Source organism: Oncorhynchus mykiss, chromosome 19, assembly GCF_013265735.2.
Source record: "Oncorhynchus mykiss isolate Arlee chromosome 19, USDA_OmykA_1.1, whole genome shotgun sequence".
Taxonomy (NCBI): domain Eukaryota; kingdom Metazoa; phylum Chordata; class Actinopteri; order Salmoniformes; family Salmonidae; genus Oncorhynchus; species Oncorhynchus mykiss.
In genome coordinates this window covers 42,004,719-42,030,123 of record NC_048583.1, presented here as the reverse complement: position 1 = coordinate 42,030,123, position 25,405 = coordinate 42,004,719, and the positions used below count along the sequence as shown (strand labels likewise).

General features: G+C 48.4%; 1 protein-coding gene across 3 annotated transcripts in view; it reads right to left on the bottom strand.

Annotated features, from left to right (window-relative positions):
* Positions 1-672: 672 nt before the first annotated feature.
* tmem260 (transmembrane protein 260) overlaps positions 673-25,405 on the bottom strand; it is a 40,682-nt gene continuing 15,949 nt past the window's right edge. For all 3 annotated transcript variants that reach the window (XM_021574339.2, XM_021574338.2, XM_021574341.2), the window contains 13 exons: positions 15,178-15,355; positions 14,803-14,916; positions 14,503-14,682; positions 14,342-14,382; positions 13,149-13,235; positions 11,263-11,371; positions 10,954-11,126; positions 10,074-10,245; positions 9,727-9,866; positions 5,224-5,400; positions 3,044-3,097; positions 2,659-2,743; positions 673-2,562 (listed from right to left, as the gene is read on the bottom strand). In XM_021574339.2, the coding sequence (XP_021430014.2) occupies positions 2,308-2,562; positions 2,659-2,743; positions 3,044-3,097; positions 5,224-5,400; positions 9,727-9,866; positions 10,074-10,245; positions 10,954-11,126; positions 11,263-11,371; positions 13,149-13,235; positions 14,342-14,382; positions 14,503-14,682; positions 14,803-14,916; positions 15,178-15,355 (1,765 nt within the window). In that variant the 3' untranslated portion in view covers positions 673-2,307. The remainder of the gene's footprint in view (positions 2,563-2,658; positions 2,744-3,043; positions 3,098-5,223; positions 5,401-9,726; positions 9,867-10,073; positions 10,246-10,953; positions 11,127-11,262; positions 11,372-13,148; positions 13,236-14,341; positions 14,383-14,502; positions 14,683-14,802; positions 14,917-15,177; positions 15,356-25,405) is intronic.

Genomic DNA, 25,405 nt, shown 5'->3' with positions numbered 1-25,405 from the left:
GGGAGACAGAAACGAGGACAGAGGGGTGTTAGAGAGGGAGGGAGACAGAAACGAGGACAGAGGGGTGTTAGAGAGGGAGGGAGACAGAAACGAGGACAGAGGGGTGTTAGAGAGGGAGGGAGACAGAAACGAGGACAGAGGGGTGTTAGAGAGGGAGGGAGACAGAAACGAGGACAGAGGGGTGTTAGAGAGGGAGGGAGACAGAAACGAGGACAGAGGGGTGTTAGAGAGGGAGGGAGACAGAAACGAGGACAGAGGGGTGTTAGAGAGGGAGGGAGACAGAAACGAGGACAGAGGGGTGTTAGAGAGGGAGGGAGACAGAAACGAGGACAGAGGGGTGTTAGAGAGGTAGGGAGACAGAAACGAGGACAGAGGGGTGTTAGAGAGGGAGGGAGACAGAAACAAGGACAGGGGGAATAAAGCAGAACCAAGGATGTGAGATGAGAAAAGGTTAACGACACAGTAAGGTGGCAAAGGGGGAGAAAAACACAATAAATATAATGGCAGATTTAAACAGCTTCAAATAGATCTTTGGTGATTTTTTTGCATCTCCTTTTAATACTGATTTGTATATATTTGTATAAATCAGTAAATATACTTACACCGGAAATAAAATGTCTCATAGAAAAAAATTACTAACACAGTAGAAACAGTCAAGTAAAGCTCTGAGAATTTTTAAAGTGGAAAAAATCTTTCTTAGAGTATTTTAATCTTTGGAGAACAGAAAAATACTTTTTTCTGAGAGAGCGAGATGTACCATCTGTCCTAGGCCCGTTCTCATCAGCCAGCCCCGTGGACAGAGCAGAGGGCAGGTTGTTTTCTGAGAGGACCCGGAGCAGCACTTCTAGTGCTCTGCCCTCTCTGTCCATGCCATTAAAAGTACAATGAGAGCAGATGACAGGACAGGACACAGGAGTGGCTGTGGACCAGGTCTCATAGAAATCAGTGGCGCCCAAATATCAAACACACCAGCCCCAAAAGAGTGAAATGGCATGTTCACAGACTGAGAATGTTTACGGTAAATTAGGTAGAAAGTCTATGTGAGAACAGAGGGGAGAAGGAATGAAAGGGAAAGTAGTTAAATATGTAATTAAGTGTACTGAATCACCATGTCTCTCAGACCAGCCTCAAGTGACTGAGTCCATCTACCCAGGAGTGTAGGTTGTGCTGCTGAGGACCTTTGCATGTCTGGATGCAACGTCTCTGAGTGTCTGCGTGACTGTGGTTGTGACTCGATGTCTGCGTGACGGAATGTCTCTCTGGAAATGAAAGCGCTCCACTGCTCGGTGTGTGTGCGTGTGTTTTTCCTCTCTGCGTATCACTGGAGGGGCACACACACACACACACACACACACACACACACACACACACACACACACACACCTCTAAAAGGGTCCCTGGCATTGTAACATTTCATATTTAATTTAAATCTATGAGGGATTATAGCTCTGTCGTCAAAGGGAGAAAAAAAAGCTAATTGAATCCATTTGTTTTTAAAGGACCAACTCAGATGGATGGATGGGCAGGGGTGGCGACTGGGAGCCAGGGTCACGCTAAGAGACCAGAGCCCAGGACAGCGACAGCGTGGCAATGCACAAATCTGTCACAGATTAAGAGCCTGCTCTAATCCCCCATTTCTGCACCCAAATTGGGTTTCCCTCAATCTCAGCCCTGCCACCTAATGGGAGAAAAATATAACTAAATCAGCAGGTGGCCACGGCCACATAATCATAACGTTAAAAGCTGTTTGAGAGAAAGAGATGCAGAGAGAGAGAGAGACAGAAAAATGAGACAGGGAAACAGTAAATAAAAGTGTGTGTGTGGGAGACTTGAACAGCTTGATTGGGTTCAATCCAGGCTGCAAAAATCATGTAATGTCCCCAGTGGAAAACATTGCTGCAGTGTGAGGTGCAGCCTGGTTCCTGTTTGTCTGGACAACCCCACCTCATCACAGAGAGCCCCATCACCAGCACTACCTCCATATTAGGTCCCATGTTGTAGCCAATTCTTTGACAAGGGATGTTTTTCCTGCCCTACTTCATCACAGAATTTTCCAGGGCATCATACATACATTTGTCCATGATGACTGCCGGTAGAGCCCAGTCTACTCTCCACTGTACTGGGCGTGTTCAACCCCTGAGAAAACCCTTCATCCCAACCACCAGAGAAGTTAGAGCACCAGACGCAGCATGTAGGTCAGTCAACATCCCCTGGCTGCCACACTCATTGAGAGGACCTCTCCTCCTCAGTCTCCATGGTGTCCTGCAGTACTTCCTGTATGCCTGCTCTATCTGACACTCCCCTCCCTCACGGGGTGTGTTTCTGCCGGAGCCTGGTCCTCTCTTGCAGCAGGTGGGAGACGGCAGTGTGGATGGCGGGGGCCTGGGAGTCCGTGGGCTCCTTGTCCAGGTACAGGCTGAAGTGCTGGATGCTGCAGGTCAGCAGGCTATCAGGGCTGTGGCCCTGCTTCCCTGAACGCAGGAGCCTCTCGCTGGCCAGGGCCAGGTTTTTATCCCAGTTGGGAGGGTAGTCTGTATGGCTCTCCACAATCTCCTTATACAGCTGTCAATCACAAAGAATACAACTTGTACACAATAACTATAATCTATTGGTTTATGCTCATACTCCTATATGTTTACTATGGGAGGACTGACTCACAGTGTAGGAGAGCTCAAACAGGCGAGCTTTCCCCTCTCCCTGGATCCTCTCAGCCAGGTCAAACAGAAAGAAAGCCGTCTTCATCCTGAAACAAAGAGGATACATCACAGGCTCAGAGCTAAGTGCTGGATGGATGGATGAACCGTAGAGATCTATCTGCAGAGACTCACTAGCAGAATAGAGTGATTTATGTAGATGCTAGCTACACAACAGCATTTCATGTAGAATAGCTGGTGCTCTACCACACCAGACTGGGTTATGTAGATGTTTAAGCTAGCAGACAAGGGTGATCTGTCATAGAGGCTCTATCTGTAAACTATACATATACAGTGACCGTAACAGAGAAGAAGGAGTCAGTGTCTTCAGTGTTAACTCTTTACTGTACCTGGCCTGCCACATCTCCTCATTAGCCACCCTCTCCCAGGACCCTGGGTGGAAACTGGAACCGGACACAAAAACAGCTCTTAATCTCAACACCTCTGGGGCTTTTCTCATGCATCATTCCTTCCACACTATCATATTAATTCTGTATCATTATTGGTTTTAATATATACCGAACAAAAATATAAACGCAACATGCAACAATTTCAAAGATTTTACTGAGTTACAGTTCATATAAATAAAATCGGTTAATTCAAATAAATTATTTAGGCCCTAATCTATGGATTTCACATGACTGGGAATACAGATATGCACCTGTTGGTCACCGATACCTTAAAAAAAGGGTAGTTGCCTGGTAATGTTGTCCCACTCCTCTTCAATGGCTGTGCAAAGTTGCTGGATATTGGCGGGAACTGGAACACGCTGTCGAACACGACAATCCAGAGCATCCCAAACATGCTCAATGGGTGACATGTCTGGTGAGTGAGCAGGCCACATTTTCAGCTTCCAGCAATTGTAAACAGATCCTTGCGACATGGTGCCGTGCATTAGCCTATCATGCTGAAACACTTGGTGATGGCGGCAGATGAATGGCACAACAATGGGCCTCAGGATCTTGTCACGGTATCTCTGTGCATTCAAATTGCCATCGACAAAATGCAATTCTGTTCATTGTCCACAGCTTATGCCTGCCCATACCATAACCCCACCGCCACCATGGGGTGGCTTATGGCTTGCCCACACGACGCCATAAACGTGGTCTGCGGTTACGGACGTAATGACAAATTCTTTAAAACAACGTTGGAGGCGGCTTATGGTAGAGAAATTAACATTAAATTCTCTGGAAACAGCTCTGGTGGATATTCCTGCAGTCAGCATGCCAATTGCACGCTTCCTCAAAAAACTTGAGACATCTGTGGCATTGTGTTGTGTGACAAAACTGCACATTTTAGAGCGGCCTTTTATTGTCCCCAGCACAAGGTGCACCTGTGTGATGTACATGCTATTTAATCAGCTTCTTGATATGTCACACCTGTCAGGTGGAAGAATTATCTTGGCAAAGGATAAATGCTCACTAACAGGGATGTAAACAGATTTGTGCACAAAATCTGAGAGAAATAAGCTTTTGGTGCGTATGCAACATTTCTGGGATCTTCTATTTCAGCTCATAAAACATGGGACCAACACTTTAGATGTTGCATTTATATTTATGTTCAGTGTATATTGTTCAACCAAGTATGCAGGTTTAGGTTTTCACAAACCTAATGTGAATATAGACAGTACTGTCAAAACATCAGACGGCAGAGCAACAACACCAACACATTAGACATGGAATAACCCACATATCCTTTTCCATTTAGTTGCGTATAAACACTTGACCTCTTCTTCAAAATAATATTTTAACAGGGTTCTGAGCTAATATTTGGCTTGTGGGCATCGACGGACACGCTTGTGAGGGCGAGGGAAATAACGTCACAGTATTCAGCCATGATTATCGCAGTGAATGAGGGGCTGCTGGCAACGGCAACAGAATATGGAGCTTTGACTAATTCCACTTTTGACACACTTATTGACAAAACGCAATAAGAAACTCATTATGTTTCATCTTCAGTCTCATTTCAAATAGCTGAAGGCCTAATGTCTTGCTTTGGTATAATGCAGAAAGAGCTTCTGGATCAGAGCACGGAAAACAGAGGAAACCTTGCTGTAGGAACGTTGGTTCTCTGCCAGTATTGTGAAAGACCACATAGAGAAGGAATAGACAACACCAAAGAGTATCTATGGACATAAGATTCCTCAATGGATTCCAAACTAGCATGTTTGTCATGGTAGAAACAAACATACAGTAAGTGTACAGAAATGATATGGCATAGGCCTCCAGCAGGGCTATCAAACTAATTCCATGGAGGGCCTAGCGTCTGCTGGTTTTGCCTTTCAATTAAGACCTAGACAACCAGGTGAGAGGAGTTCCTTATTAATCAGTGACCTTAATTCATCAATCAAGTCCAAGGGAGGATGAAAACTCACAGACTCAGCCCTCTGTGGAATGAGTTTGATATCTGGTCTACAGTTGACCATTTCCAAGGCGACTAGCAGAATCCCATAGACTCCCCATGGAGTGTAGGCTTCTCCCCCCACCCCTCCAGTGGGCCCTCTGGGTTTTGTGTGTAATGTACTGTGTACCTGTTGTGTGGCTCGGTCCAGTTATAGATGTAGCGGGTGCGACGGGCCCACTCCTCTGGGTGGAAGTGCTCCTGGGCAGGCACCAGGTGGTCACACACGCCTAGGGGCCAGCGTGAGAAGCTCCTCTCCCAGCTGGGGTCCCCGTTAGGCAGCCCGATGCAGGCCAGCACGGCCCCCCTGCAGACACACACAATCAGGCAGGCACCGTGCTTCTGAAGTGGGCAAGGCTGGAAACCCCTGAAGGGACCTAACCCCAGCTATCCATCTCCCCTCAAACACTTCTCACTCTCCCCTGAAACACTAATCACTCTCCCCTCAAACACTACTCACTCTCCCCTCAAACACTACTCACTCTCCCCTCAAACACTAATCACTCTCCCCTCAAACACTACTCACTCTCCCCTCAAACACTACTCACTCTCCCCTCAAACACTACTCACTCTCCCCTCAAACACTACTCACTCTCCCCTCAAACACTCCTCACTCTCCCCTCAAACACTACTCACTCTCCCCTCAAACACTACTCACTCTCCCCTCAAACACTATTCACTCTCCCCTCAAACACTACTCACTCTCCCCTCAAACACTACTCCCTCTCCCCTCAAACACTACTCACTCTCCCCTCAAACACTACTCACTCTCCCCTCAAACACTATTCACTCTCCCCTCAAACACTACTCACTCTCCCCTCAAACACTACTCCCTCTCCCCTCAAACACTACCCACTCTCCCCTCAAACACTACTCCCTCTCCCCTCAAACACTACTCACTCTACCCACTCTCCCCTCAAACACTACTCCCTCTCCCCTCAAACACTACTCACTCTACCCACTCTCCCCTCAAACACTACTCACTCTCCCCTCAAACACTACTCACTCTCCCCTCAAACACTACTCACTCTCCCCTCAAACACTACTCACTCTCCCCTCAAACACTACTCACTCTCCCCTCAAACACTACTCAATCTCCCCACAAACACTACTCACTCTCCCCTCAAACACTACTCACTCTCCCCTCAAACACTACTCACTCTCCCCTCAAACACTACTCACTCTCCCCTCAAACACTACTCACTCTCCCCTCAAACACTATTCACTCTCCCCTCAAACACTACTCACTCTCCCCTCAAACACTACTCACTCTCCCCTCAAACACTACTCACTCTCCCCTCAAACACTACTCACTCTCCCCTCAAACACTACTCACTCTCCCCTCAAACACTACTCACTCTCCCCTCAAACACTACTCACTCTCCCCTCAAACACTACTCACTCTCCCCACTCTCCCCTCAAACACTACTCACTCTACCCACTCTCCCCTCAAACACTACTCACTCTCCCCTCAAACACTACTCACTCTCCCCTCAAACACTACTCACTCTCCCCTCAAACACTACTCACTCTCCCCTCAAACACTACTCACTCTCCCCTCAAACACTACTCACTCTCCCCTCAAACACTACTCACTCTCCCCTCAAACACTACTCACTCTCCCCTCAAACACTACTCAATCTCCCCACAAACACTACTCACTCTCCCTACAAACACTACCCACTCTCCCCTCAAACACTACTCCCTCTCCCCACAAACACTACTCCCTCTCCCCTCAAACACTACTCAATCTCCCCACAAACACTACTCACTCTCCCCTCAAACACTACTCACTCTACCCACTCTCCCCTCAAACACTACTCACTCTCCCCTCAAACACTACTCACTCTCCCCACTCTCCCCTCAAACACTACTCACTCTACCCACTCTCCCCTCAAACACTACTCACTCTCCCCACAAACACTACTCACTCTCCCCACAAACACTACTCACTCTCCCCACAAACACTACTCACTCTCCCCACAAACACTACTCACTCTCCCCTCAAACACTACTCACTCTCCCCTCAAACACTACTCACTCTCCCCTCAAACACTACTCACTCTCCCCTCAAACACTACTCACTCTCCCCTCAAACACTACTCACTCTCCCCACAAACACTACCCACTCTCCCCACAAACACTACCCACTCTCCCCACAAACACTACCCACTCTCCCCACAAACACTACTCACTCTCCCCTCAAACACTACTCACTCTCCCCTCAAACACTACTCACTCTCCCCTCAAACACTACTCACTCTCCCCTCAAACACTACTCACTCTCCCCTCAAACACTACTCACTCTCCCCTCAAACACTACTCACTCTCCCCACAAACACTACCCACTCTCCCCTCAAACACTACCCACTCTCCCCACAAACACTACCCACTCTCAACCCAGGTGGCTGCTAATAGAACTGAATAGGCATACATGGGAAGCACACACAGTACCAGTCAAAAGTTTGGACACACCTACTCATTCAAGGGTTTTTCTTTATTCTTATTGTGCTCTTCAGTAAGGCCATTCTATTGCCAATGTTTGTCTATGGAGTTTGCATGTCTGTGTGCTCGATTCTATACACTTGTCAGCAACGGGTGTGGCTGAAATAGCCAAATCTACTAATTTGAAGGGGTGTCCAAATACTTTTTATATACAGTACTAGTCAAAAGATTGGACACACCAACTCATTCAAGAGTTTTTTCTTTATGTTTTACTATTTTCTACATTGTAGAATAGTGAAGACATCAAAACTATGAAAAAACACACGTAGTAACCAAAAGTGTTAAACAAATCAAAATATATTTTATATTTTAGGTTCTTCAAAGTAGCCACCTTGATGACAGCTTTGTACACTCTTGGCATTCTCTTAGCCAGCTTCTTGAGGTAGTCACCTGGAATGTATTTCAATGAACAGGTGTGCCTTGTTAAAAGTTAATTTGTGGAAATTCTTTCCTTCTTAATGTGTTTGAGCCAATCAGTTGTGTTGTGACAAGGTAGGGGTGGTATACAGAAGAGCCCTATTTGGTAAAAGACCAAGTCCATATTATGGCAAGAACAGCTCAAATAAGCAAAGAGAAATGACAGTCCATCATTACTTTAAGACATGAAGGTCAGTTAATACGGAACATTTCAAGAACTTTGAAAGTTTACTCAAGTGCACTCGCAAAAACCATCAAGCGCTATGATGAAACTGGCTCTCATGAGGACCGCCACAGAGTTACCTCTGCTGCAGAGGATAAGTTCATTAGAGTTACCAGCCTCAGAAATTGCAGCCCAAATAAATGCTTCACAGAGTTCAAGTAACAGACACATCAACATTACCTGAATCAGGCCTTCATGGTCGAATTGCTGCAAAGAAACCACTACTAAATGACACCAATAAGAAGAGACTTGCTTGGGCCAAGAAACACAAGCAATGGATATTAGACCAGTGGAAATCTGTCCTTTGGTCTGATGAGTCCAAAAATTAGACTTTAGGTTCTTTGTGAGATACAGAGTAGGTGAACGGATGATCTCCGCATGTGTGTTTCCCACCGTGAAGCATGGAGGAGGTGGTGTGATGGTGCTTTGCTGGTGACACTGTTGGTGATTCACTTAGAATTCAAGGCACACTTAACCAGCATGGCTACCACAGCATTCTGCATTGATACGCCATCCTATGTGGTTTGTGCTTAGCGGGACTATCATTTGTTTTTCAACAGGACAATGACCCAACACACCTCCAGGCTGTGTAAGGGCTATTTGACCAAGAAGGAGAGTGATGGAGTGCTGCATCAGATGACCTGGCCTCCACGATTACCTGACCTCAACCCAATTGAGATGTTTTGGGATGAGTTAGACCGCAGAGTGAAGGAAAAGACGCTAACAAGTGCTCAGCATATGTGGGAACTCCTTCAAGACTGTTGGAAAAGTCTTGAGGTGAATCTGGTTGAGAGAATGCCAAGCTGGTTGAGAGAGTGTGCAAAGCTGTCATCAAGGCAAAGGGTGGCTACTTTGAAAATATATTTTGATTTGTTTAACACTTTTTTGGTTAGTACATGATTCCATATGTGTTATTTCATAGTTTTGATGTCTTCACTATTATTATACAAAGGAGAAAATAGTAAAAATAAAGAAAAACCCTTGAATGAGTAGGTGTCCAAACTCTTGACTGGTACTGTATGCCTCCAGTCTTACCCAACAAATACACAGACGAGCATGTGCACACACACCATTCAGCTCTCTCCCATTCCTACTGCTCTGCTCCACTCTCCTCTCCAGTGCTGTGCCCTACAGGGTTGATCCCACTGGTCAGTGTTGCCCCCCTTAGAGACGTTCATGTTGGCCAAGCAAACACTGCCCCCTGGTGGGCTTGGCATTTTAAGGACTCTTAAAATGACTGTCCAACCCATTTGATCTATGTTTCCCCAGACTACTATAGTCAGATGGATACAGTAGTCACACAGTAAATCATATCTACTCATTATGTATTCAGTATTTCTCTGCAGTCTTTCCCACATATGGCTGAAGCATTGTTACTATTGAGGCAGCAGTTATAGGTCTTATTTCCTCAATGCACTGATCATTGTATCAACCACACAGTGCTCCCATTCAACCTCACCAGTTCTCTCAACTCACTCACTCACTCACCGTGTGTTGTGAGAGAGGAACTGCTCCAGACTGAAGGTGTCCTTCTCCTCAGTGTGGACCGGGTCCCACCAGAGCCCAGGGAAATGAACCCCAGGGTGATGCTGGCCCAGCTTGGCCACGTACCAGCTGTACGTCATCATCTGGAGGGGGAGAGAGTAGTAATGAATAGGAGCCTTACTGAGATCATCATCATCGCAACTCTATTGTCTAACTTGAATGGCCTGTCTTCAGTATCAGGCTCAGATTAATTTCCAATTTTATTATAATATAGCTCTAATTATAATATATAAAAAGCTAGGCATGGTGTCCTGGGCCTAAATAAACCCAATATAAGGCTCAGTACTAACCTCCTGGTCAACGAGGTGTACGTCAGGCCGGACCCCCTGGCAGTAGTGGAGGTAGCGCAGAGAGTTCCCTGGGAGGTCTCCCCGGGTCAGGATGATAGAGTCTGGAGGAACAGAGGCCAGAAGCTCCCTGCCGAACCGCTCCACAACACTGTTAATGCTCTGATCACACTCCCTGGGAGGGATGCAACACAAACCTTTACAAGTCAACGGGAAATAACATATTTTCTCTAACCACACTGACACATAACAAGTGTTCGTTTGTGTCCACAGCAGCGAGGTTGTGTTTGTAGGTCTTCACTTCTGAGGATTGTGTGTGTGCATTCATGTACTGTATGCATGCTTTCAAGTTGCTCTGTGGTAAGTTGTCACAGCCCCAGCTCTGCCTATCTAATCGTGGGTAGACAGGTGCAATGGGTCTGACAGTGTAGGCCAGGCTCTCCTCCTGATCAAAGCAGCTGTGTGATAGCGTCCTCAGCCTGCCAGGCAGAGCGCAGCGCCATGCTGGTGTAATCTGCTGCCTCTCATGGCTAACATCTCACACTCAGCATTCACAGTGAAATCTATGTGCTAACCGTGCCTCTCTTTAGCCCCCACCATGGGGTGAGGAGAGACGGGAGAATAAAAGACCTGCCATGTGGAGTGCAGGCCCCAGTTTGAAGTACAGAGAGAACTACTGGGTTAGCTCAGGTGAGACTAGTGTGGAGGGAGTTTTGGGAGTAAAATACTCAACACGTTGTGTGCGACCCCTACCTATAAGACAACATGTATTTTCTAGTTTGTGAGGCAAACCTTGAAAACAGTTGGTGGTGAAGATACTACAGGGTTATAGCCCCACACACAGGATGTGCCATCAAGTCAGTTGACAGGTTATGATGCTTACCGATGGTTGGAGTGCACCATGTGTGCCAGGACACCTACGGTGAAGAGCCAGCCTCCGGCCCTCCACAGACCCCCATGGCCTAGCCTCCTCTCCAGGCCTGTGTGTGTCCAACTCAGGCCCAGCCCAGCCAGCACACACACCACAGCATCGCTCTGAAGCCAGAACCGCTCCACCTGCAGAGACCAAACACACAACACAGCCTTTTACCTGGGTCAGAGGAGACTGTGGCATCCCAACTCAGGCCCATCCAGTAGCCTCCCTGCCCGTTTTCCCTGCCTGCCCTAACTAGCCCCATGGCCCATCACTCACCACTCCCAGCAGTAGGGGTCTGCTGATGTCCAGGTTGGCTCTCCAGGCAAAGAACAGGGAGTAGAGTAGCAGCATGGCCGTCAGTAGCCAGGGAACAACAAGGCGTCTCCTGGAGAGGAAGGACAGGCATCGCCATGAGAGAACTGGCCTTACACAGAGAACTGGCCTTACACAGAGAACTGGCCTTACACAGAGAACTGGCCTTACACAGACATATACACAGAAATACCATATATATTACTTTCTCAATATCACATTTATTTTCACCCTCCCAACAAATACATGAAAATAGATCCAGTGCAATTCACTCCCAAATTCATCAAGGTACAGGAGAGATAACATCACACCGCCTGTAGACAGACTCACTATTACAGCTAACACGTTCTGTAGCCCACAGCATGATTGCTTTCCTAATGCTGGGTCTGGATGACAGCGTGTGAGTCACTGTGTGACGGGCCAACCACTCTGCCTCACATCACCATTACAGCACAGAGGATGGTTGTAAATGGTTTTATAAATGAACGAAAAAACCCTAGTGGTAATCAAAACACAATTATGTGAATGGAAATGAGAATTGGAAAAAATAGCATATTTATTGTGCTGTATTTCAGGAAACTTGACTTTCCATGGAATATCAATGGAATGACCCACGTATGTTTGCGTGTGTGTGCAGGCGTTCACGTACATACATGCAGAGGGTGGGTAGGGTGTGGCAGGGGGTGGGTAGGGTGTGGCAGGGGGTGGGTAGGGTGTGGCAGGGGGTGGGTAGGGTGTGGCAGGGGGTGGGTAGGGTGTGGTCAGGGGGTGGGTAGGGGGAGGCAGGGGGTGAGTAGGGGGTGGGTAGGGGGAGGCAGGGGGTGGGTAGGGGGAGGCAGGGGGTGAGTAGGGGGTGGGTAGGGGGAGGCAGGGGGTGGGTAGGGGGAGGCAGGGGGTGAGTAGGGGGTGGGTAGGGGGAGGCAGGGGGTGAGTAGGGGGTGGGTAGGGGGAGGCAGAGGTTGGGTAGGGGGTGGGCAGGGGGTGGGTAGGGGGTGAGTAGGGGGTGAGTAGGGGGAGGCAGAGGGTGGGTAGGGGAGGCAGAGGGTGGGTAGGGGGTGGCTAGGGGGTGGCAGGGGATGGGTAGGGGATGGGTAGGGGGAGGCAGAGGGTGGGTAGGGGGAGGCAAAGGGTGGGTAGGGGTTGGAAGAGGTTGGGTAGGGGGTGGAAGAGGGTGGGTAGGGGGTGGAAGAGGGTGGGTAGGGGGTGGAAGAGGGTGGGTAGGGGGTGGCAGGGGGTAGGTAGGGGGAGGCAGGGGGTGAGTAGGGGGAGGCAGAGGGTGGGTAGGGGGAGGCAGGGGGTGGGTAGGGGGAGGCAGGGGGTGAGTAGGGGGTGGCAGGGGGTGAGTAGGGGGAGGCAGAGGGTGGGTAGGGTGAGGCAGAGGGTGGGTAAGGGGAGGGTAGGGGTGGCAGGGGGTGGGTAGGGGGTGAGTAGGGGGTGGCAGAGGGTGAGTAGGGGTGGGTAGGGGGTGGCAGGGGGTGGGTAGGGGGTGGCAGGGGGTGAGTAGGGGGAGGCAGAGGGTGGGTAGGGGGAGGCAGAGGGTGGGTAGGGGGAGGGTAGGGGGTGGGTAGGGGGAGGCAGAGGGTGGGTAGGGGGAGGCAGAGGGTGGGTAGGGGTTGGAAGAGGGTGGGTAGGGGGTGGGTAGGGTGTGGAAGAGGGTGGGTAGAGGTGGGTAGGTGTGAGGCAGGAGGTGGGTAGGGTGAGGCAGAGGGTGGTTAGGGTGAGGCAGGGAATGGATATGGTGAGGCAGAGGGTGGATAGGGGTAGGTAGGTGGTGGGAAGGGATTCAAATTCCCATCCCAAATGCTAATAATTGCCCTGAGGCAAGGTTCATCTGCCAGGTGTTTCCTTACCTGTCCCAGGAGATGAGGAACATGCCCAGTCCAGCCAGGACCAGCACAGGGAGGGACAGGTCAGCCATACAGTGGTCCAGCTGAGCCCTGACACACACACACACACACACACACACACACACACACACACACACACAAAACCTCTGATGACCGCATCCCTCTAACATCCATCAAACTGAAGGACACCAATTACTGAATGTCCTCTCATTTCCTCCTCATCAGATTGGAATACACCAGTAACTGTGCCCTCCCGATCAAACAGACTAACTCTGTTGACTGTATGCACCCCCAGTCCCCACCCTTCCATTCCCATTCGAGCGACAGACACCAATGAATGTGTCCTCCACTCAACCCCTGTCAGAGTGCCTGTCAGTCACAGAGACACTTTCCCATCTTCTTTAATACCCATCTCTATTGGATGGCTTATTGAGTCTCTATCAGGGAGAGAGAGAGAGAGAGAGAGAAAGTGTGTGTGTGTGTGTGTGTGTGTGTGTATATGTGTGTGAGACTGTGTCAGCTTGTCTAGTGGAGTTTACATCCCCGATGTGACATGCTTGTCATGCTTGCCTCTCTCCCTTGTCTTGAAGGTGTGCTTGTCCATCAACCAGCAGGGGTGATGGAAGGGGGCGGGGGCCAGACGGGGGGGCTGGTGGTGGGGGGTCTTAAGACGCATACTCCCCACCCGTCGTCAGCCATAGACAATTACAGAAGTTGGATGACGGAGGGGGGAGATGGAGGGGGTTGTTGGAGGAAAACAAATCTCTCCGCTATATTGCAGTGTCTGTCATCACAGCTTGTCACGCTTAAACACCAGAGCAGAGTGATCAATTCAAACTGCTGGAGAAACAGAACACAGGGATTTGGCCCTCTAAGCAGGTTCAGTTCTGCTTTGATGGGAGAGAGGGAAGAACAAAAGAGAGAGAGAGGAGAGACGGGCTCCAGTGCTGGCGATGGATGGGCTACCTCCTTCAGAACAGAACTGATGGGTTTTTGTGTGATGTTTAAACCTGTCTGTCTCGAGCCAAAACCATGAGAAAACCCACTCTGTCACTTCTACAGATCACATTATCCAATGAATGACCTTCAAATGCACAACATTTAAAAGCAAGACACCAGAACAATTCATGATATAGCAATGACTTCATCTGTAAAATAAAGTGAATGAATATTCTAATAAAGCTGGGCATACTCACTTTAGCATCATGGTGAGGTTCCCGGTACCTTCTGTCTTGGCCTAGGGTCACATATTAAAGAAACAACCACATCAATCACCACTACATGTCCCACACTAGAGTTTGTGGTCAACCTCAAAGATAATGTATGTTGGTACAGGTAAATGTATAGAAGTATGTACCAGGCTGAAGGTGCCGTATTCAGTCCTCAGTAGGTGAGTAAAGAGGCCTGAGAGGGAAGTCTGGTCTCCCCAGCTCCAGCGAGCTGTGTTCAGGTAGGAGGAGATAGGCAGGTAGACGTAGGGCAGTAGACCCCCCAGGAAACACAGTCCCAGAGACATCAGCCCACAGACAGACAGCTCCTGACACAATCACACAATAAACATATATTTAGCATCCTTACAGATGGTCCAGTTCTTCTACCTGGTTGTGTTACGTCTCTATGGCCACTCAGATGGAGAAGAGCCTGTCGTTAAACTTACTCTGTGAGAGTAGAGTTGGAGCAGGACCCAGGGAATGATGACCACCACGTACAGCACCAGAGTGTGCTGGTTACACAGACCCAGGCCACAGCACAGCGCCCCCCAATGGGAAACCTGACAACAACAAGAGGAGACTTAATTCCTCATATTATATATAGCATTTCTGTCATTGAAAGAAATATACAAATCCAATGACGAAACATGAAATCTGTAAATTCACACCATATAGGTTGTACAGTATAGTTTCCTGAGGCAGACAGTTGTGATATCACCACGGAACAGTCTATCTGGTCTGGGAGATGTGGCTGATATGCATGTTCTGTCCCGTGTGAGGGTGGAAGCTGTGGAGGGAGTGTGTGCCGAGGGCTGGGTTACCTTCCTCCTCTGGGGGGCACTGTCAGCACAGTGGAAGCTGGTAGTCAGGGAGAAGAGGAGCCCAACAAAGAGGTTGTTGAGGGAGAAGACCTCAGCCACCACCGACCACTGCCAGCTGAGCCTGGACACAGCAAACACTCCACCAGCCAGCACCGCACCCGGCCCTGGGCCTGCCAGTCTAGAGTAGAAGGAGAGGGTGAGGCACGGGGGTTAACACACAAATGTAACTGCTCAAGAAATCCTATATTTTTTTTCTGTTTTTAATTGTAGAGTAACTGTCCAATCATAGGTATGAGCAGCTCCGGGCAATGTGGGCATGAGTAATTATCCCAAAGCTAGATCTGAAAATCATATTTAGGATTGACGTATATGATTGCTCAAAAAATCATTGCCACATTTTTGTTAATTATGGAGTACTTGTCATTGCAATAAATCTTAGATTTGCATAGGAATAGGTACTATCTAAAAAATCTAGGCCATTCCCATACCTATCCTTCAACCTTCCTCTCCAGCAGCACCAGAGCAACCTGACATAAATAACCATTATGGGAGATATGGTCCTTTACTTCAATAATGTGGGCACCAAAGTTTCCCCTGCTGCCTCCATCTCTTCAGTGGTGACTGAAGCAAAGTTGGGATATCCATCATATACTAAGACCCACCACTTACTAGAAAGAGAGACAGAGGGAGAGGAAGAGGGACAACAAATGACGAGGAGGAGAAGAAGGGGAAGAAAAGAAAAAGAGTAAAGAGATGTGTGAGTGTGAGTGGGGGGGGGGGGGGGGGGGTGGGTACGAGGAAAAAGTTGAGGGGGAGAAAGAGGAAGAAAAAAAGCAGCCTAGTCCCCGGCACGCTGGCTCTGAAATATGAGCGGGCTCCACAATTAAGGAAGTCAGGCAGTATGCCCCTTTCCGCCATTGTGTGGAGTGGCTTAGAGTCCTCATCAGCCTATCAGCTAACTGACAGGCAGAGAGCTGCTCTATTCAGCACGGCAGATACAAGCTGCAGGCCAAACGGCTGCCAGGTCCCTTATGACCCCACAATCCCTTGCCGGTGACAGCTTCAAGCTCCATAGCAAATTAGGCGCTCTCACATTACAATCGCAGAAGACAGATTCCATTAACGGTATCTGAAATTGAGTAGAGAGCAGGCCCGTTATCAGACCTGACTCATAAGCACCGCCATTAATCACAAGGCATGATACCATTTATACATTTCCAGCTCGCTGCCTGCCGCTGTGATAGTCAGCCACAAAAGGCCTGATGAGACTTAGGCTAGGGGAACAATGGAGCTTTCTGAGGAAAGCGCGGTAAATCAAGAAAAAAGAGACGGAGAGGAGAGTAAAAAATACCTCTCCTGTCCTCCAGTCTTTTTGCTCTGTGTTCTATGTGATGCAGGGCTGTAGTGGGGGGTGTTGAAGGGGTGTCTGGGTGTGGGTTCAGTCTTAGTAAGAGATAGCAGCGTCTTTCTCACTGCACCGATCCAGGAATTAGTTGTAACTTGAAGGGTAGGAGGAAGGGGTGGGGGCAGATGGGGACATTTGCTGAGGGGCAGGGACTCCCCGCACCCTCAATTCTACCCCCCTGCGTGGCAATTAACCCCAGCCCACACGCTTAGCAGGGAGGCTGGTTTTGAGGTAGAGCAAGGTGCTGCGCAGTAGTGGGGGTCCCTGGAAGTAATGGGGATATTACACCAGGCTTGCTTAGGCTTCTACAGACCTGCCTGACAAGCACACTCCCGCATACACACAATCACACTCCTGTCCCCTGGCCCTTTATTCCTTCTGAGAGACTGACACATCTCTCTCCTAGGGCCTGTCAGTGTGTAACTATCCAGTGATGTGTGTACTCTCAGGTTTAAATGACCTGTCTGTCTGCAGAGGACCACCTGGGTTCCCAGTCAGTCTTTTAGCCTCTCCTTGGCTCATTCTCTGGGCTAAGTCTGGGGCTGGCTGCTCCCATGGTAGAGAGATGAAGAGGAAGGGACTCTGACTCCATTGTGGCCATGTTTCCTGTTATCAAAGCTCAGTGTTTTGCAGGATGCTGCTGTGTTGTAATGTTGTGGCTCACTGACAATAGCTGTCTGGTTGAGACATGGCAAGACAATAATATGTTCTCAGCGAGTGTATTTTACCCTGAACTGATCTAGTGTGCCAGAATGGCTCAGTCTCATCACTGGGGTAATTCACAGGATGACAAAGGAATTCTAAACAGAAATGCTGTACAGAAATGCTATGTATTTCATGAAGATATTGGGAGATCATTGCCCTGCTAAAGAAACATACAAACCATTTAAGAGGAAAGAATCCTGGAAATTTGAACAATAATCATCAAGCTCTTACTGAAGTAAAATACGTCGACCAAAATCGTACAACAATTCACTCTCTAAATGAGAAATATCCTAAATAGAGTATAAACTGTAGGTCAGTAAGCAGAAGAAGAAAAATTACATTCAAGATAAACACAAACAAACACATGTCCACAATCCATGTCCTCAAACCAACACAGATATAGTTCCCAGTGTCTTCTACGGGGACAGACAGTAGGACACACATAGCTTGCCACTGTCACTTTGAAGAGTCAAAGCAAACCCTGCCTCATTTACCACCTTAGTTCCTAAACATGGGCCAGAGGCTTGCCAGCACTGCACTGAAACCCAGCACCAAACGCCTGCCTGCCGTGCGTTTGTCTGGGCTGGCCTCAATAACGCAACACAAAGGGCCACCAGCAGCCTGCCTGTAGTGAATGTGTAGGGAATGAGGCAAGACAAAGGGCCCACCAGCAGTCTGTCTGTCGTGAATGTGTAGGGAATGAGGCAAAACAAAGGACCCACCAGCAGCCTGTCTGTAGTGAATGTGTAGGGAATGAGGCAAGACAAAGGGCCACCAGCAGCCTGTCTGTAGTGAATGTGTAGGGAATGAGGCAAAACAAAGGGCCACCAGCAGCCTGTCTGTAGTGAATGTGTAGGGAATGAGGCAAGACAAAGGGCCCACCAGCAGCCTGTCTGTAGTGAATGTGTAGGGAATGAGGCAAGACAAAGGGCCCATCAGCAGCCTGTCTGTAGTGAATGTGTAGGGAATGAGGCAAAACAAAGGGCCCACCAGCAGCCTGTCTGTAGTGAATGTGTAGGGAATGAGGCAAAACAAAGGGCCACCCGCAGCCTGTCTGTAGTGAATGTGTAGGGAATGAGGCAAAACAAAGGGCCACCAGCAGCCTGTCTGTAGTGAATGTGTAGGGAATGAGGCAAAACAAAGGGCCACCAGCAGCCTGTCTGTAGTGAATGTGTAGGGAATGAGGCAAAACAAAGGGCCACCAGCAGCCTGTCTGTAGTGAATGTGTAGGGAATGAGGCAAGACAAAGGGCCACCAGCAGCCTGTCTGTAGTGAATGTGTAGGGAATGAGGCAAGACAAAGGGCCCACCAGCAGCCTGTCTGTAGTGAATGTGTAGGGAATGAGGCAAGACAAAGGGCCCACCAGCAGCCTGTCTGTAGTGAATGTGTAGGGAATGAGGCAACACAAAGGGCCACCCGCAGCCTGTCTGTAGTGAATGTGTAGGGAATGAGGCAAGACAAAGGGCCACCAGCAGCCTGTCTGTAGTGAATGTGTAGGGAATGAGGCAACACAAAGGGCCACCAGCAGCCTGTCTGTAGTGAATGTGTAGGGAATGAGGCAACACAAAGGGCCACCAGCAGCCTGTCTGTAGTGAATGTGTAGGGAATGAGGCAACACAAAGGGCCACCAGCAGCCTGTCTGTAGTGAATGTGTAGGGAATGAGGCAACACAAAGGGCCACCAGCAGCCTGTCTGTAGTGAATGTGTAGGGAATGAGGCAAGACAAAGGGCCCACCAGCAGCCTGTCTGTAGTGAATGTGTAGGGAATGAGGCAACACAAAGGGCCACCAGCAGCCTGTCTGTAGTGAATGTGTAGGGAATGAGGCAACACAAAGGGCCACCAGCAGCCTGTCTGTAGTGAATGTGTAGGGAATGAGGCAACACAAAGGACCACCAGCAGCCTGTCTGTAGTGAATGTGTAGGGAATGAGGCAACACAAAGGGCCACCAGCAGCCTGTCTGTAGTGAATGTGTAGGGAATGAGGCAAGACAAAGGGCCACCAGCAGCCTGTCTGTAGTGAATGTGTAGGGAATGAGGCAAAACAAAGGGCCACCAGCAGCCTGTCTGTAGTGAATGTGTAGGGAATGAGGCAAAACAAAGGGCCACCAGCAGCCTGTCTGTAGTGAATGTGTAGGGAATGAGGCAAAACAAAGGGCCACCCGCAGCCTGTCTGTAGTGAATGTGTAGGGAATGAGGCAAGACAAAGGGCCCACCAGCAGTCTGTCTGTAGTGAATGTGTAGGGAATGAGGCAAGACAAAGGGCCACCCGCAGCCTGTCTGTAGTGAATGTGTAGGGAATGAGGCAAGACAAAGGGCCCACCAGCAGCCTGTCTGTAGTGAATGTGTAGGGAATGAGGCAAGACAAAGGGCCCACCAGCAGCCTGTCTGTCGTGAATGTGTAGGGAATGAGGCAAGACAAAGGGCCACCAGCAGTCTGTCTGTAGTGAATGTGTAGGGAATGAGGCAAGACAAAGGGCCCACCAGCAGCCTGTCTGTAGTGAATGTGTAGGGAATGAGGCAAGACAAAGGGCCCACCAGCAGCCTGTCTATCGTGAATGTGTAGGGAATGAGGCAAGACAAAGGGCCACCAGCAGTCTGTCTGTAGTGAATGTGTAGGGAATGAGGCAAGACAAAGGGCCCACCAGCAGCCTGTCTGTAGTGAATGTGTAGGGAATGAGGCAACACAAAGCGCCAGACCAGGGGATGGACTGTCACATATAATGCCACAGCCGTGCCATCGCAGATCAGCCCTCCAGTTCTCTCACTCTGTGCGTGGCGCTTTGGGAGAGACATGGCAGGAAAATAACCACACATTCCTGAAGAGGCTAGGATGAAGCCCATGAAGTGGTGTCCTGGCCTGGTCTGGTCTGACAGAGGGTTCCAGCTGGCCTTGGCTCAGTAACACTGGCACCCCAGGGTTTAGATGTGGCCAGGACAGGACAGTGGGCTGAACACTGAGGATCTTTAGATAATATGACAGTGTTTCTGGCTAAGTGCTCTGTTGCATCACATTTGGGAAACAGACATGCAACTCTGTTTTTGGGCCAAGCTAAGTAATAGAGGTAACAATTTAACTATCTACTATAAAGCATATATTACACAGGTCTAAGTAGATCATACACATGATATTATGGGTGCTACATATATCATTATAAAAATGTTTTTATTTATTTATTCATAATACCGAGCCTTCCAGCAGCTAGCAAACAAACCTTCCTAAATGTGCACACATTCCTGTTTAAATTCCCCAATCAGGCAGAAGCAGCAACCACAGCAGCAGATAGGAGAGGAGAGGAGTGGTGAATCAGGACCAGAGAGTGGAGCGTGCCTCAGTCACCCCTCCTCCAGGAGAGCACCCGCCCTCCCCCAATTGCTCCCGAGTACATGCAAAATTAATCACCACAATCCCGCTCAAACAATGCAGCCACTGACATGACAATTTCTCCCAGAATGCCATCTTAATCTCCAGCCCAACACACAAAAATTACACAAAACAGAAAAAAACAAATTACAGAAATCCGGTGCTTATGTGATTCACAGAAAGCCATTTTTATGCTGCTGCTGCGGCTATTTCAACAAAGTCATTAGGCAGCCACCACTGATATATAAATGTTACTCTATAGATTCCATTAACTAATTCTGGCTGAATTGTAATTGCCGAGTCTGATCCGTCGACTAGCCTGGTGTCTTATTAAGACTGCCTGTGGTGGGTGAGGGATGTACAATTTACGTCCGAGGCAGACACAATCTCAGGGCCACAGGCGAGAGGAATATTAAACTGGTACTTTGTTATGCTGTCTATCTACCCCCCCCATACCCCCCTCTATCCCCATCCCACTGCCAGTAATGAGGAAATAACATCTTCATTAAACATCTGTTTAACTGTATTACAGGATGAATCCTAGGGGGAACCATTGGTCATGCTGAGGATGGGGGGTGAGAGGAGCAGGAGGCCTCATGTCCCAGGAGACAGTAGGATATCATACAGACAGGGCAAAGGTCCAAACATAGGAGCTTTTAAACAATACCAATACAACTACCCCCTTCAATCTATGGTTGAGAGAAGTATGGCTCTGAACACTAAGTGCCTTGATGTAGATTCTACCTGACCACAACAGATGTGAAAGGGAGGGGCTGCCTGGCCACCAGCAGGGGGGTAGCGGATGGAGAAAGGGGGATGCTCAGCTGTTTCCCCCCACCCCATTCATCCCTATAAAACTACACACACACACACACACACACAGATCCAGTGATGACCTCGCCACACATGTCCCTCCAGCAGCCCCAGCCCAGTGGAAAAACAAGCCACCTGAGTGAGCAGCAGCGGGGGGTAGGGAGGGGGAGCACCATCAGGGCCATATGGTGGAGGCCCTATAAGGAGCCTGGGCCACAGCACTGGGCACTAGGCATGGTCTGGCACACCGCCCGCCCTGCGGTCCACTGACGTATCAGCTGGTCCACACAGGCCCGCTCTTGGCAGGTGAGTGTCTCGCCGGTGTGCCTTTGGGATGGGGCAGGGAGGGGACGGGGCACATTTGGTGCGCCTCACGAATCCTGTTGTTATGTAATCGTACGATCACACGACGTGTCAAAAGTGCTGATTGTTGGATGTTGGTGGTGACAGTGTTTTTGTTGTTTTAGCGTTCCACTGGCTGTGTCAGTGTACTCCGTCTCCGTCTGTGGTCTCAGGATTACTATAGGAACGGCGTGAGAGAGATTCCTCTCAGGTAGCACAGATTCAGAGGAGCTTTAGTAGATAAACTGTGAAATGAGGGAGCACCAAATACTGAGCTCTCTGGATCATCCTCTTTCACAGGGTACACACGTTCTTATAGTCCTCCTGAGACTGTATAGAGGACTTTTGTAGGACTGATAGGGTCATATTTTATTCCTAGGAAGTTTCAAGTGCAATCGTACCCCTGCACATCCACTCGGTACTGGTACCCCGTGTATACAGCCAAGTTATCGTTACTCATTGTGTATTTATTTATTCCTTGTGTTATTGTTTTTCTATTTTTCTCTCTGCATTGTGGGAAGGGCCCGTAAGTATGCATTTAACTGTCAGTCTACACCTGTTGTTTACGAAGCATGTGACAAAAAAACATTTGATTTACTAATTATTATTATCATTATGGCCCCCGTCCTTAAAGGCTTGTTTAGTCCTGGTGTGATAACATAGGAGACGGGCAATTTGTCCATCAAACCATGTGATTAAGCCAAGTGCGCTGTAAATGGCAAATGAAAGGGAAGCTAAGTGCTACATTTTACACTTACGCAACTTGCAGTTTAGGGAGAAATGGCTTCCAAGTCTATCAATTTACATTCCACCACATTAAAAAACAGCAATCTGTCCGACTAATTTAAATTGATACATCAAAGGCTTGCTATGTTGGGAATATTACAGACGAATTTCAAGGTCTTGCAATTTACTGTTTTGGAGGAACTGCCTTCAAGTCCATGAAAAAATAAAAGTGGATATCATGTAATAACTTCAATGCAATAATTCCCTACGCATTTGAAACTGTGACTATTCCTCTGGTGCAACCACTTGCATAACCACTCTCAAAATACTGCTGTGATACAAACAAAAGTTATATGGAGATTGGATACCAACCAGGGAAATGTCAATCACAGACATAGAATAGGTATTACTATAGTTCAGCTTAGTGAGATTAGCTCAAATGTTCCTGAGAGGGCTGAGCAGGGAGGGAGTGCAGACTGGTCAGTCTTGGCATTTAGTCTGAGGGCCAGGTCTGGCCGGAGGGACCCCCACAGGGGCGTGGCATGTCATCTCTGCCACCCTACCGGGCACGGGCGAAGCACCCAATGCCTCCAGCGACCATTCCGGAAACCATCTACCCCCCTTGCCCCCTCAAGCCCTATCAGTACCATACCAAGTCTGCCAGCTGAACTCCAGCCACAGCCTCAACCCAAATCATGCTCCAGACAGATAATGACTAAAACCTTTATGCTTATTTTTCAAATTGAAAAGCGTAAATGATACATTCATAGTTAAAAGCTTAGAGGGTATGACTGGGTGCTCTGGCTGAAGTCCTCAGTGCCCATCAGCCCATTAGGGGGGTCCTCATAATGACTTTTCACTTAGTTTAATTATAATCCAAAATTTGATCTAAATCCTTAGAGATTACAAACAGGGCAGCACTTTCCATGTGTTGTGGTCCAAATATCTTCAGACAGCATGCATAGATGCTGTCTCCAAAATCCCAGTATGTTAGTGGCTAGCCAGAGCTTAGTGAAATGATGCGATTGATCGTTTATGAAACAAATTCCAAAACGCAGTTGAGTCCAAATCGGAGACAGAGGCCGAGAGAATGAGAACCACAGAGCAACAAACCCCAGAGGGAACAGTTAGAGAGTAGTTGTTCATGTTCCCTCTGTGGTTTGTTGCTCTGTGGATCTCATTCTCTCGGTCTCTGTCTCCGATTTGGACTCAACTGCGTTTTTGAATTTGTTTCATAAACGATCAATCGCATCATTTCACTAAGCTCTGGCTAGCCACTAACATACTGGGATTTTTGGAGTGAGTGAGAGTGGAAAGAAATAATAAGAATGTTCCTCTCCTCTGCCCTCTCTTGGGAGGCCAGCCGGTTTCAGGTTATGAGTCACCTCTGAAGAGAGGAGGAGAGGCAGGACAGGGGCTGAGAGTGAGGCTGAAGTCAGTCAGTCCGGGCTGAGGGCCAGTCCACATGGAGAGAGCACTTCCTCCCCAGCCCCTGTCCTGCACCAGCAGGGCTGACCCTGTACCCTGACCCCCTTCAGCCCACCTGCCACCCAGACACCACCGGCCAAGCACACAGGAAATGGACCCAGCTCACTGCAGCCCACATGGGAGCAGTGACACTCCCTTTACCAGCCCTGTATCACCTGCTTTCTCTGGCCCAAAACAGCTTGCTGGTTCTGTATCTGTGCTACAAATGGCACAGTTTTTAACATACGCCACAATTCATTTGTTGGAATGGTAAATCTAACATGGTGCACAGTACATTCTCAAAATAGCACTGCATGCATAAATGGGCCATGTAAATGTAAAACTATGGGGAAAACGTCTGAAATGAAGCTGCCACCAATGGTGCACAGAGCACACGTAGGAAACTACCAAAATCAGCAAACGGTCGATGTAAGATAGGCCAGGCAACAGTGTGAGATAAAAGAAGACAAAGAGAGAGAGGGGGGAAAAGACTCCTTACATGACGGGGTCAGCAGGCAGGCAGGCAGAGCTGCAGGAGGAGGGCCGTAGGCAGGGTGGCATGGGAATGTACAGAGACACAGTGGCTAACATTCTGAGGTCCTGATTGGAGAGGGAGAGGGAGAGGGAGGGAGGATCCTGTCCCTTTTAGACCCAGGAGTGCAGAAGGGGGAGATTAAAAATCGTGCCATGTCAGGATTGGGAGCATGCTGGGTGATGGGAGGTGTCAGGCACTTGGAGGGGGCTGTGACTGTGTGACACACACACACACACACACACACACACACACACAACGGGTAGGTGATGGGTAAACAGGCTGTGTGTTTGTGGGGGAGGAGTGTGGTGGGACTCTGCTCTGAATACAGAACAGGGGGATCAGGAACACCACTGCCAGTCAGAAACGACCCAAAAATATCACCAGTCCATTCACCAAGCAGCAAGATGCAAACGTCAGTTGGAAAATGTTCAGGGATTACAGAATTGTGCTACGAAGAGAGTTTACATTTTGTGCTAAAAACCCATTTGTTGGCTCATTTAGTAATTATCCATTTAGTTATTATATATATCTAAAATGTGATTCACTTTAAAAATAAATTATATATATATATTTTTATATCTTTCTTTTCACATTTTCAAACATTTATATTTTCCAATCTTTGGGTGAGGTTTTTTTCTCACCTGAGTAGCCTCGTTTCATTGCAAAAAATAAAATTAAACCATCTAGTGTTCAGCGAAATAACAACACAATGTCAAATACAGGTAACCTAGCCAAATAATTAACATCCAATCACATTAACCGTTACTCTCTCATGGGAATTCCACTAAGCGTCGGTGTGTAGCCAAACATAGCTGCTGCTCGTTCCATTTTCTCAAAAATTGATAAATGATTAAAACAAGTAAGGCCAGCGTCC